Source organism: Propithecus coquereli, unplaced genomic scaffold (assembly GCF_000956105.1).
Source record: "Propithecus coquereli isolate 6110/MARCELLA unplaced genomic scaffold, Pcoq_1.0 Scaffold386, whole genome shotgun sequence".
Classification (NCBI taxonomy): Eukaryota; Metazoa; Chordata; class Mammalia; order Primates; family Indriidae; genus Propithecus; species Propithecus coquereli.
The window spans coordinates 2,485,693-2,499,210 of NW_012149574.1; the positions used below are offsets into that span (position 1 = coordinate 2,485,693).

Sequence of the window (13,518 nt, forward strand, 5' to 3'; positions counted from 1 at the left end):
CCAAAACTACGGTCCTCAGCACAATGGAGGAGGTGCAACACGTCTTATTAGCTTCTTCCTACCTTAAAACCAGCTTATGGACTCAAAGACTCACCCAACCCACCTAAACAACGCCCTAAGTGCAGACATGGTACCTGTCTGAGAAACTCACAGTCTGGAGGTTGGTTGATGTTATCAAAGTTTTCCTGTACATTCAGGGACTACAAAAACCTTAAGACAGAAGATTAAGGCACTGGGAGAAGGGGGAACAGGAGGTGAATGACAAATGTACTTCCTGAGGAAAATTCCTAAGAATTCCCTCTGGAGAGACACAGGGAGCCCCCGCCTTGCCCTCATTCTGTGACTGGTTTAGTCACTGACCGCCCGACTCCACCCAAATCCTCATAGAGACCTGATCAAGCTCAGGAATATTCTAGCTCTAGACAAGCCCCTCTCTACTAACACCCTCACGTACAAATAAAAACAATTTTCTTCTTTCCTATTTTGAAATTGACATGATTGCCCACTGGAGGGTGCTGTATTTATGTATTGTAAAAACTTTAATACTGATAATCATTTAAAAATTGGTAACTACCTAAAAGGCTTTAAAATGATGTAGAAGACTGCATCGTGCAATCATAAAAAAATGACATTCACAAAGAATTTTTAATGACTTGGCAAAATGATATCAATATAATATTAAAGTTGTTTAGGTAGGCCACAGACTTTAAAAAAAAATCTGATCTCAAATTATTTTTAAAATATAATTAAGAAAAAGACTAGAAGAAAATATAATATCATTATTATAGAAAGTTTTATGGGTAACTGAACTGTACTGTTTTTAAATTAAAAATAAATAACAAAGTGAGACAATATATGTAAAGCATGTAGTTATATAGTATATAGTTGGCACCATGTAAGTTTTTTATACACCATATGACACAAATGTAATAGTTATTTCTAAAATAAGTTAAAAATGACAGCTTATAGATACATGGTTCTATAGAGTTTTTTAAAAAAACTCTTGCAAATATATTACTGATTATTTTATCATTACAATAATATACCAGATATACTAGATGAAGTACAATAATTGTTTTTATTAAACAAAGAAGAAGAAAAAGAATTTCAAATAAGCAAGTATCAAGATGTAGTAAGGTTTAAGTAAGTTAAAAATTTAGGAAAACTCTTTAAGATCCAATGAGCAAATTATAAAGTAAAACTCTAGTCTCCACACTTCTTCTGGAGCTTAAAAGACAAACAAGCAACAAAAAAATACAAGAACAAAAAAAAATTATGTATATCTTCCCCCCATACAACAAATTCCAAGCCAGTTTTAAATTAATGTTCTAAATAATGAAAGAGCAATGAGTGCATCTTCCATTTTAATGTAAGTCACAGGCTTTAAACAAGTTCTTAGAACATGTCAATTTTGTCCCATTTAAGTCCTCTTACCTCCATGGAGCCATAAGCCTATGATGATCACTATAATGAAACCTAGAAAAATGGAGACGATGACCATCCACAGTTGACACTTTCCAAACAAATTCTTATTACAGGAGCTCGAGGTGCTTTCCCTGTTAGCCTAGAAGGCAGAGGAAGATTGTGAGGTAGGCATTTGGTTTCAACAGACATTTTGAATATCTACTAGGAGCTAGGAAGGCCACAGGGGGCTACACTCTACTGCATGAAGTTTACAAAAAGATACACGAGGGCAGAATGGAATCTCACAAAGAAGTTAGCAAGAAAATGCTCTGGGGGCTCTGAGGTGGAGAGGATAGGCAGAATTGTGAAAGATGGATTTTTGAAGGCATTCCAAACCCAGAAAAGAGCAGCCACAGCGTTGATTCGTAATGGAACTGGCCAAGAGACTAGTCTGATGATTGGAACGTGAGTGTCAGAGGCAAGTAAGGAAAGTCAAGATTAGAGAAAGTGAAAGGTTAGAGCATACTTGAGAGGGTTCTGATTGCTACCAGAACAGTTTGGACTTAATCTGGTGTGCACTGCTGACCTGCTGAAGGATTTGGAACATAAGAGCAGAGTTGAAAACTAAGAGAAAAATGATGTGTAGTTTGGATTTGACACACTAAGAGAAAGCTACAAGGCTACTGCTGTGGCCCAGATTCTATGTAAAAAAGGCCAGGGAAGGGAAATGAAGAGACAAATGCAGGAAACTGTAGGAAATATGCTGCAAACGGTGCAGTGAGAAAGAAAGAGGGGTCAAAGAAAACAATTACAACCACTATGGTTTATCCAGCACCAGCGTCATTTCACTTAATCCCAACAGCCCTTCAAGGTGCGCATTAGCCCATTTCAAATACACAGTTCAGGGGGATTAGCCAGGACTAATCTCTGCTGTGAGTCACTGCAAAACTCTTGAACTCTCCCTTTTGTCCACAGCCTCCTGGCAGCACCATGCGGAGCTCCAGGTTATGAGTGCTAGGAGGGTCAGGAGGGGCCTGCACCTGCCCCTAATGGTCCCGTCACTCTTCTTCTACTTCCCCCTGCACCAAGAGGTAATTCCTAATGAAGACCATGGGAAACAATGGACTATGATGCGGGGGAAATGTCTCCGTAACTGACATACCTGGCTTCCAATCTGAGGTATACCACTTAATGGCAGGGTGACTTTATATACAAGCTACTGAAACTCACAGGCCCCAATGTCCTCAACTGTAAAATATAGAAATACTACATCTAGCTCACAGGTAACAAATAATGGTAACAATGGATATAATGGTAACAAAGCATCTACTAACAGCTAAACAAATATTAGGAGCTGGACCCAGGCGACCAATCACTCCTCAGTCATTACTCAGAGTGTCCACCTGTCTCACAAAGCAGCAGCAGACACTTGAGGAGACACTCTTGGACTGACACCTTGCTCACTTTCTCTCCCATTCTTATTTTGCTGGTGGCCATCAGAAAAGGAAACTGTTAGTCCACATTTGGGCTACCATGCCTCGATGCACATCAGAGTCACCTGGGGAGAATTTTAACGACACATACCTCGGCCCCACCGGCACCTAGGATGTAGACCACATTGTAGGGAAGGTGGGAGCAGGCCACCTGGCTTGTAACTTTAAACCTTCCGAAGTGAATCAACTGCTTCACCAGGGTTGAGACCCATGGTCTGAAGCTTCCCACCCTTCAGGAGCCAGGTCAAATTCCCCTTTTGTGGATACCTCCCTTCGGACCAGTCCTCAGTGATATCTCCCAGCTCATGGGCTGTCCACATAGCTCATCTGCTGCTGCCGCTGACTGCCCTGTCGGGTTTCATGTTCCAATACAAACAGATACTGGCCTTATCTTCCCAGGCAAAGTGAAATCACACACAGGGTAGGGTGGTTCTTAAACTTCCTTGTTCTTAGATTCCACACTTTTGCCCCCTACAGGTCATAGACATTTAATGTGTGTTGCTTAGTTGTAGAGGGCTCCAAAAATTTTAACAATGTACTTTGAGAAATCCTGGAGGAACGGTCAAACATTGGAGCCCCTAAGTGCACTCTACACTGGCTCTCAGGCCCAGCCTGTCCTGGGTGAGAGGAGAGCAATAAAGGCCCTGGAGCTTGGGAGTGCAGGGATAGAGCTACCTCACACCCCTACACAAAGACTGCAGAACTGCTCCAAAGCCACCAAAGCCAAGGGCTTAATAAGACACATGGGGAAAAAAAGTCCCAGTACAAGGAATTTTTAATTTCTCAGGGGACATAAACATACACCCCAACTTACAGAGCTCCTGGGACTAAAAGACCATGTGCTGTTTTCAGTCCTTATACAAAAGGCAGTCAGGACCATAAAGATTAGCACAAAGGTAAATGACCTGGAGTCTCAAACAAGCCACAGAATAATTGTCAGTGCACCTCCCTGGCCTTTTGTGCCCTCACTTAGGCGGTTCCTTCGAGATCATAAATTAGGGCTCTAGTGGCTTAAAAAAGACCACTAATTACCCTGTGTATTCCTAGAGGAACTCAGCTCAAAATGACACAGCGCTCGTCTGCAGGGAATGCCTCTTCTTGTCCAGCCCAAGGTTGCCATCCTACAGACTAGTGCCCTTCACTGACCTGTCCTCGGCCCTAAAACCAAGGCCACTGACCACTGTCCCTTGCATGACTAATCTTCATAGATTTTAAGTCATCATAAAATGGTCTGTCAGCTACTCCCAACCAAACAACAGAGTACACAGTGTTTCTCAGCTGTCTGCACATTAGAAGCAACTGAGGAATTAGTACTTTTTAGAGGTGCCCCCAGGAGATTCCAATGTGACCTGAGAAGGAAGAACCTCTGCTATAGTAGGTGTGTGCTACCTGCACTGTCTGAGCCTTGCCTTCAAAACCGGATCACGAAGACACACTGCCTCCTTCACTGGCTTCTTCATTCTCTCTTGCCCAGGTTCTAGGCCGTGAGGAGAGGCCACAGACAGGTTCTTCTGCAAGGCACCTTCCAGAGATCTTTGCAAACTGCACCTTACATTCTATGATTGCACTATATGGCTCAAGAATTTTCATGACTTTCATATGAACATTCCCCCAAATACATCCCTCTTCGGGTAAAAGTCTAAATACAGGACGCAGGATCCCGTAACAATGGCAGGACTATCTATCTCTTCAATCCAAAAAGCCTTTCTTCTCTTTGGCTCAATGGGGAGCAGATATTATATAGATTAGGTAAAAATTTCTTAGCACATAGAAAAATCTGTTCTTTATAATCTTCATTGTGGGGTTTAATCCACCTGTTGTTTGATCCAAGCACAAAAGAGCCAGTTGATTCTTGTCCTGGACTGAACAACATATAACGATGGGCTAATTTTTAGCTAGGCCATTCAAATAAGTCTTGCCTGCCTCAAAACTAGCAATTTACTGGTTTATTATTATTCTAATGATGCTGCCATCACTTAAAATGTCTCTAGGACTTCTATTTGAAAACCAGGTCAAAGCCCATGTAATGAATCTTAAAAGAAAACCGGTCTCACTTTATTATCTATAATTTCTTTTTCACTTTTGACCCACTGATATTGCCATGTTTACAGTGATGGCAGGCAAAGTGGAGTTCAGTGGCTTATAGTCCTTTCTCCGAATCCCCTCACCCAGATCAAGAAAGGGAAAGCAGTTCTTTCTACTGCCTTTGTACACTCTCTCAGCCCAGCTCTTCCAAATAGGAAGATAGCCACGATATAAGATGTCTTCTTCCCAACGATCCCACACCCGTTCCCTACTCCTCACCCATCTACCCATCCAGCTGCAACTCCCTCATCATTCCAGATGTGACACTCAACTGCTATTTCACTTAAATTACCTAATTATAAATTACCTAACTTACAGAAATTAGTTATATAATTTATAATTTAGGCAACCATAAATAAGTTACATATGATACATATTTCGATTATCTGTTGATAGATAAAATAGATCAACAGAAACAGCATAGGTTTGAGACCTAAAAAAATCTGAGTTCAAGCTTCAGAGGCACCACTGAGTGAACTTGAGCATTTTAGTCACTCCTCTGAGCCTGTTTCTTCCCTCAGTTCCTCCACCTGACAAATCAGAATACTGACACCTTCCTCTTAAACTTTTTGTGATACTCAAATGCATTTATGTATCACAAGTGTCACATGACAGGTATAAAACATATGGTTAATGAAAATGCATGGACTTATGCTACATTTCAAAATTGGAACTCTTGACACACAGTTTGAGACCTACTCACAAAATTCTTGTTTGAATCTTGCATTTATGCTAGCCAATATTTTTAATGACCTTACTGAGGATTGAATTCTGACCTTTTTTCTCTTGCCCAGATTCCGTTCTAAGAGGCCTGGTGAGCCATGCCTACAAACAATAAAATCTCCTTAAATGAGTTTTTATTAACCTAGTATAAGGTGGCTTATGTTCCAACCTGATTCCCATATAACAGCACGGGACAGATAGAAAACTCCCTTATCTTAATTCCACTCTAGCAGACTCCCATCTTAAGTATTCCTTTCTATCAACTCCAGGTCTTCAGACAAAGCCCAACTCTTTCAACCAATTGTCACCTAAAGAATCCCTAAAACCCACCTATGCCGTACAAGCCTCTGTTTCACGATGTCCCACCTTTTCAGGCCAAACCAATGTATACCTTCCATGTATTGATTTATGGTTTTAACTGTAATTCCTGTCTCCATGAATGTATAAAACCAAACCATAACCCAATCATCTCAGGCACGTTTTCTCAAGACTTCTTGAGACCATAATACACACATTCAGCTCAGAATAAACCTCTTTAAATTATTTTACAGAGTTTGAGTTTTCCATCAACACGGTATTAATTGACTTTTTAAATTGAAATACCTTATTCTATTGAACCAAGGAAAATGATTAACACATTAGAGAATGGATTTTTTTCTCTTTTTTGAAATTTTTCCTGTTCCAGTGTTTCTACAATGCCCTCCCAGTGTCATGGAGCCCTCCACTGTCACTCCTCCTGTGACTGACCAGTGCTTTCCCACTCAGTGACTCACAAGGCTAACATACAAGGAAGTCTAGGATCTCTGTATATACCTAACAAGGAAGTCATGAGAACATGAAAGAGCAATCTCTACAGGACAGGTGCTAACAATTATAAAATACTGATACCCTACATGGATTTGGTATGTTCTGCTCCTTAACTGGTTTCAACAAGGCATTCCCAGGGCTTGGAACATTACACTACCCCCATGGACAGCCCTGCCCCTGGGACACACTTTTTAGTGGTGAAACTGTCACCAGATCTCTGGATTCAGACCCAAATCAAACCATGGAGTCTTTGGGGTGTCCAGGTCTATCTAATGTGAGGCAGGTTTTCTCAGTTCCCATTCCTAGACATTGCTCTCAAAGATCCATAGGGCAAGGCCACACTCATGGCCACTTGCACTAGAGATCAGACCATCTTTGTTCAACCTTCATTCTCCTGTGGTGTTCCTGTTTCATTTAAAGATAAGGTACCAAATTACTCTCCAGAGTACCTATAAAAACAGTATTTCCAGGAAATCAATGCAAAGCAAAAGCAATGCTTTCAACATTTGAATTTACTGCTTATCCCTAAAATCAACAATTGGGCAGCCAAAAAATTGGGGATGAAGGAGAGTGTCTTAGGAAGATCAGGTTGGAACTTTATGCATACATGGGGAGTTCCGTGTACCCAGCAAGCCGCAAGCCAATTTTGGAGGTCAATCAGAAGGTGGACAGTCTGGAATTCAAAGCTCTGATGTTTTACAAGCATTTGCTAGGAGTGAATAATGTTCAATCAGAAAAGAGCTCAGCCTAAACATCACCAGAGACTTGCTTAGGGATTGAGAGGGGCAAAAGCAGGTGGGGCATAGTCTAGTCCTTTGAGGCAGGAACTTTGAAAGTATTTGCCTTCAAGGGAACAGAGCACGTTCACCTCCCACCCCTCACCACCCTTACCCCCTCTTGTTCCTGCTGCTCTCTCCTCTCTCCCCTCTCCCCTATCTCTCTTCCTGCAGAATGAAATGTGGCCGGGCTGGGAGAAGATAGAAAGTGTCTGGAGGATGATGAGCCGGGATGGGGGATGGGGGATAGGGGATGGGGTTGTGGGGGAGGGAGAGAGAAACGGAGTGGGAGCGGCGAGGCAGAGAAGGTAAGAGGGAGGCAGAAGAGATTCTGATGAAAAGGTGACTCAATCTCTCATTTTCTTCCCTACGTGAAAAAGAAAAAACTAAATTAAAAGTTACGTAAGTGTTAAAACCACCTCTATCCCTGGGGATTTTCTCTAGGTGAAGACAGGAGCGGCCACACCTCACCACCAGGATTCCTGAAGTGCCACAGGGGTCGGAGAGGTCGGAGGGGCCCGGGGGCGGGGGCGGATTGCTCCGGCCCAAAGTCATCCCTTTCCCTCCGCTCAGCCCAGAATATTGGAGCACGCACTACCCAGGCTCTGTGTCTGTGCCGCCCGGAGGCCTGGCTGGAAACCTGAAGCTGCGGGTGCCAGGCCCCCGTACTGCTGTCGCGCCGCCAGGGACCTTACCTGGGCTGGGCAGGGACCGTCGGCCCCAAGGATGGCCTGGACGGCTCCATTGAGAAGCGTCTGCTCGTCTGGCTGCGCCTCGAGCACCGAGAGCTCCAGCTCCTCTCCCGGCGGCGGGGACTCGGCCCCTTCCATGGGCCGGTGGAGAAGGTCGGAGCGGCTGGGCTGGAAGGCCCCGCGCACCTGAGGGTGCAGAGTCCGAGGCTGCCTCCCTGGCGCGCACTCCACCCAGCAGGCGGGGCGGCCCGTAGACCTCGGGCGGCGGGAGGGACGGGGAGAGGAGGGGTGGGACGGGCGATCTGCGGGCACCGAGGCCTCCTGCCGGGCAGAGCAGCTTAGGCTGTGCCCAGCCGTGGGCTCCGAGCGGAGGAGGGCTGTTTTTCTGGTTTGTTCAGGGCGCTGCCTGCTATGCCTTTCCCTGTTCGAACAGATACAACCCATCTCAGCTTAGGACCTGCTTGGGTTAGGGTCGTGGTAAGGAAAGGATGGGCCCGGCAGCGCTGTCCCACGGAAGAAACTCTGCATTCTACCCTAAGAGCTGTTGCTACGGGGTTTGCGCAGTCCTCACTGCCCAGCAAAAGTTCATTCACTGAATCAACAAATAAGCAGGAAGCATCTACTGCGTACGTACTAGGCATGTGCTAGGTTCTGGGCATATGAAGATGAATAATGCACACGAACGCACTTCCTCTTACAAGTCCAGAGGCAGGCACAGAGACAGTCCTGGGTGGTCTGCGGAGACAGGCTACCTGGGTTACTCCCTACTCAGCAGGTTCCTGTGAGACCACCGGCTTCATCTCTCTGTGCCAGAGTGTCTATCCCTGGAAAGCTGGCATAATATTAGTGCCCCCTAATGTATTTGTTGCCAAGATTAAAAGCTGATGTAAGTAAATCACTCAGAACAGTGACTGACACAGAGTAAGCACTCATAAATGTTGGCTACTATTATGTATCTTTGGGGGAGGGGCCACAGACACACACCTTCCATCTGCACATGTATACGCAAACACCAATCTCCTTGACTCCCTATCCATAGTTCAGAACTTCTGGTTTTGTGAGGCTGGAATTATGTTTGCTAAACACAGTGTGTGTTGGTCCAAAGGCCTCATCTCTCGAACTTCTGTTCAAAGCAGCCTTGCCCCCTGCTTCTCACCCTTTCCACAGCATGCACACATTAAGACCAGTTTGGGGCATTGACAGGAAGCATATAAATAATCTCCTCTTCAGAAGATGTTGACTTGAGTCCAAAAGTCTGGCACCCTCAATGCCTACTGTTGAGACATTTTGCCTAGAGAGCCTGTCTCCAGTTGTCTGCTGTCTGCTATCAGATCATGTGAACTTCACACGCCATCCTCACACTCCATACGCCTGCTGAAGGGGAGGGGGAGCTAACTGCAGTGACTCAGCAGCTGGCTTGCACTGACTTCTGCTCTCTCTGCTCTAACAGACAGATCCTGTGGGCATGCAGGATCCAGGCTGCATTCTCGGCTGGGATTTTGGAAGAGGCTTTTTAACCAAGGAGCAAGGGTTAAGGCAATCAACAGGGAATGCTGAGGCACCCAGGGGACAGCAATAGCAGGAAGCTGTTAGCACCCCTAGGCCTACAAGGGACTAGAGACTGATTAGGAACTGCAGTCACTGAAGGGGTGGGGTGGGAGGTAGGGATGGCTCCTGACAGGATCTGTAGTCTCAAAAAGATGCAGACCTGACCAGAATAGAAGCATGGAGAGCTCTCAAACCCCTGACCCTATCCCCCATCCTTACCCAGGGCCCAGACAACTTTTTTCCTGGTTGCCCGATGGGATTGCAGAGCCCAATCTCACTTAGAGATTCCTTCTCATGTCAGATGAATTGTGGCTGTCTTCCAAGCCTAGTTTCTCCATGCACACATACCTAAAATCTGCTTCACTTGCCCAGAGAACTAAAAAGCAACTGTTCCTGTCACACTCTCTAAAACACACATCCTAATGCCTTTTGAGTACCGAAAAGCGAGGCATATGTATTCTCTAATCTAGACTTGGATACATTTCCAAAATTCTATATGCCTAACCCTTGTCCGTGTGGTACCATAGAAGGAGTATAGATTTTGAAGGCAAGCAAAACTAGGATAAAATTTAGACTCTCATTGTCTGTGTGTTCTTGGGCAAGTTGTTTAATGTCTATGAAATTCTTTCTTCATACAATGATTCTTACCCAGCAAAATCAGGAGAATTGAATAAAGTAATTAAAGTGAAGCATTTATTCCTGTTCCTGAAAAATAGAAGCATCTCGGTAAATATTTCCTTACTTTCTATGACTGTATCTTTGTAACTAATATCCACCCACCTCCAATCCTTAGCACCCAACACTAACCCTTGATTCAATATGTTTTCTTTTGGTATTGATTTTTCTCCCTGTCCTGTCATATTTCCCTGATCACTGGCACTTACCGATACCTCCCAAAATTACCTGAACTATTTAAATTCTTACTTGCAACATGTTCCTGTTTCTGGTAATTGCAAATTTCTTAATCTCCAAACAGCTGACCTAGAATGCAGATGAGAGTCCCAGCCACTACCTGAGGACTTTTTTATCCTGCCTGTTTGACTCCAAACTAAGGGTTCAGAATGAGTTAGAAAGAAATGTTTCCCCCGGAGGTACAACCACTTTTAGATGAAACAATTTTTGACGAAAATTAAACATTTATGAATGAGGAACCAAACTCTGCCTAGATGTGTTTTTGAAATTTCTTCAGAATTTACTTTTATGAGGGTAGCTTTTTAAAGTATACTATTACCTCATGAATAGTTTTCTTTAATATAATTTAAAATTACTGTTGGCTTGATTGCTTTAGGTTACTTCAAGAGTCAAATTTAAATAACGTTTGAAAATTAAAATATACTTCTTGTCAAGATTTGCTAACCAATATAAGATTTTCAATTTTGCTTTTCATCATATTAATAGTAATTGCTCTTCTTTCGTCATCTCCTTTAAGAGCAAATAATTTCCCCTATGGTTATCATATAAACCAAAAAATCATCAAAGTGATATTACCAATGTACCAAAGCATCTCATTACATTCAAATAGGTCTGTGCCTCTTGAAAAGACAGCACGTTGTACCTGTGGCAAGCAGTACTACCAACATCAGCAATTGGGCCAGCCAGTCAGGCTAATCAAGCAGAAAACAACTGAGAAATGGTTGGTTTATGATGCTTCATTTTGCAGTTTTCAAAGCACCGTGAAAGAGGGCATGAATCCCTACAGATTCTTGCTAATAACATAGCAAACAAAATGCTCCTGTCTTGGTTTATGGAGGCCATTCCACGCTGCAAATAAAACCAGTGTTGGAGTTTGCCTCAATTCACACCTTTGCAAGAATGAAGTGGATATTCCTACGTTACTCAGGTTCTACAGGCATCTTGGCATCAAATATCCAAGTGAGTTAGGTTGATGTTTCCCAACCTTTTCCCCACCCAGTGCTGCTGAGGAACATGGTACACTCACATTAGTGCCACCAAGGTTCTATAGTGGCATGCATATATGTGGTTTTGAAACACACCCCCCCGCAATATATCTGAAAGATCATGCTAGCCCGCCATGAAAGTAATGGTTCATGACATTACTTTAGATTTCTTCCATCTCTGATCCCCTAACTGAGAACACAGACTTATGCAAAGGTTTTTCTGTATTTCGTGAATAGCAATTCTATGCCTTAGAAATGACCACTAAGTAAAAAGTATATTTCACCTGATACACGGGTCACAGCCATACCAGGCAAAATAAACCTGGGTTATAAGAACTATCAGCCTAATTTGCTCTTTTATACAGTGAATTCCACACCTAAGTCCCTTCTGTGAATTAAGTGGTACACTTGGCCCTCTGAATTATACTATCCTCTAGCCAGTTTACTGAAACCTTAGGGACATATTCAGAGAGGTATCATTAAGATGTTTTATTCTCAATCTGAGGGGAACAGTCTTTTAGCAAATCAAAATATGTTCTGTGAACTAGAAAATATTTATTATCTTGGGGAAATCATACTCAAATTTCAGTGTTTTTATCTGGCCTAAGGGATGACACCTTTTGCTCTCTCTCCTTTTATTATTGCATTAGGATTCTCTGAGGTTCCTTGCATTATTCTGGACACTACTTAATAATAGTGTTGCTATTACTCCTTTGATTTTGTTCCAGGGAAAACAAATAATACTTTTTTTCTGCTGTTTTCATCTGTTTGGTGGTACTGTTAACTCTCGCTCCTGTTAATGAAAAGATTATTCTGAGATGAAGTATGAAATCCTCTAAATCAAGACAAAATAAATTGTGAACTGGGATGTACTGAGAGTGTGCTGTAGGTTTACAATTATGCAAGGTATTGTAAGACCCTGAAAATAGAAGAAAGTCTTGGCCATTGGGGTTTTATAAAAGCCAGATGGTGATAATATTTCTGAAAAATTTCCCTTTCACTACAATCATACAAAAATGTCTTTGCCTTTTCACTGCTGACCAGCATTACCACAATTTCTTTGAATTTCATATATGTGTTTTCAATCCAACTACCATGATGCTTCATTCTACATTTAGTAATTGTTGGTAACTATCAGTTTTGCTGGTTGGTTGATTGATTTCTCTGTATACAACATTACCAGGTACCTTGGTTAAGGAAGATCCATTATAATATGGTTAGACAAAATTGGATTGGAAAGCAAATAATATAGGTATTTCCTCTGTCAATAAATGAGTTTTGCTTTATTTGCATTTGTTAAGGAGATTTTTTTTGCATTTAATTTCATGAGAATGCTGAGGTCAGGTACGGTTTTTACTGGAATTTTTTATTTCAATAAATCAAATTTGCCTAAATCCTTATACACATCTACACCTTAAATAGGAACATAAAATAAAGTCAGGACATCTCTCTTATTTCTTATTTTATTTTAGAGGGTTGGTTCATGACATTACTTTAGGTTTCTTCCATGTCTGGATCAATGACCTTTTGACACCTAGGAATAAATATACCAATATCCTCAGGGCAGTTTTTTATGAAATACACATTAATCTCTCTGTCTTTCAATAAATACCAAATGTGTACACTCTGACATTTCCAGTTGAAAATAATCCAGTGATTCATTTTATTACATTCTTTATACAGAATCTATTTTTAACAAATTACAGTTAAAAATCCAGCTGGTACAATTACAGAAGAGAAGGGACATATTTATGAATCCAAGGAACAAAGTTTGACACCCTCGTGTAAACACCGGGAAAGTTTGGTCTTCCACATCCATGGCCCCAGCTAACAATGCCAGTCAAAATCCATTTTCCATCACTTTTTCTTCGGCAAGATAAAGGTCCACCTGAATCTCCCTACACAGAAAGATAATGTAAGTATGAAGTACATTTGTCCCATGATCGTTATCATTAATATGTCTAATGAATTATGTTCAAAAGTCCAATTCTAACATGTTTTTGCTTGGCTAATCACTATGCAGTTTGGGAAGTGTCAAGAAATAATGTATAACTTCTAATGTCATTTTAGAATTATTCTTCCTATAATCACA

At 42.2% G+C, this 13,518-nt stretch overlaps 2 protein-coding genes across 2 annotated transcripts in view; both read right to left on the minus strand.

Moving 5' to 3' along the window:
* Positions 1-8,132, minus strand: part of LOC105816747 (chromosome unknown open reading frame, human C3orf52) — a 30,044-nt gene extending 21,912 nt beyond the window's left edge. Inside the window, exons 1-2 of the mRNA XM_012652237.1 lie at positions 7,984-8,132; positions 1,435-1,564 (exon numbers count right to left, since the gene is read on the minus strand). Coding sequence (XP_012507691.1) covers positions 1,435-1,564; positions 7,984-8,118 — 265 coding nt within the window. The 5' untranslated portion in view covers positions 8,119-8,132. The remainder of the gene's footprint in view (positions 1-1,434; positions 1,565-7,983) is intronic.
* Positions 8,133-13,107: 4,975 nt separating this feature from the next.
* Positions 13,108-13,518, minus strand: part of TMPRSS7 (transmembrane protease, serine 7) — a 32,400-nt gene continuing 31,989 nt past the window's right edge. The window contains exon 16 of the mRNA XM_012652238.1: positions 13,108-13,324. Within this exon, the coding sequence (XP_012507692.1) occupies positions 13,154-13,324 (171 nt within the window). The 3' untranslated portion in view covers positions 13,108-13,153. The remainder of the gene's footprint in view (positions 13,325-13,518) is intronic.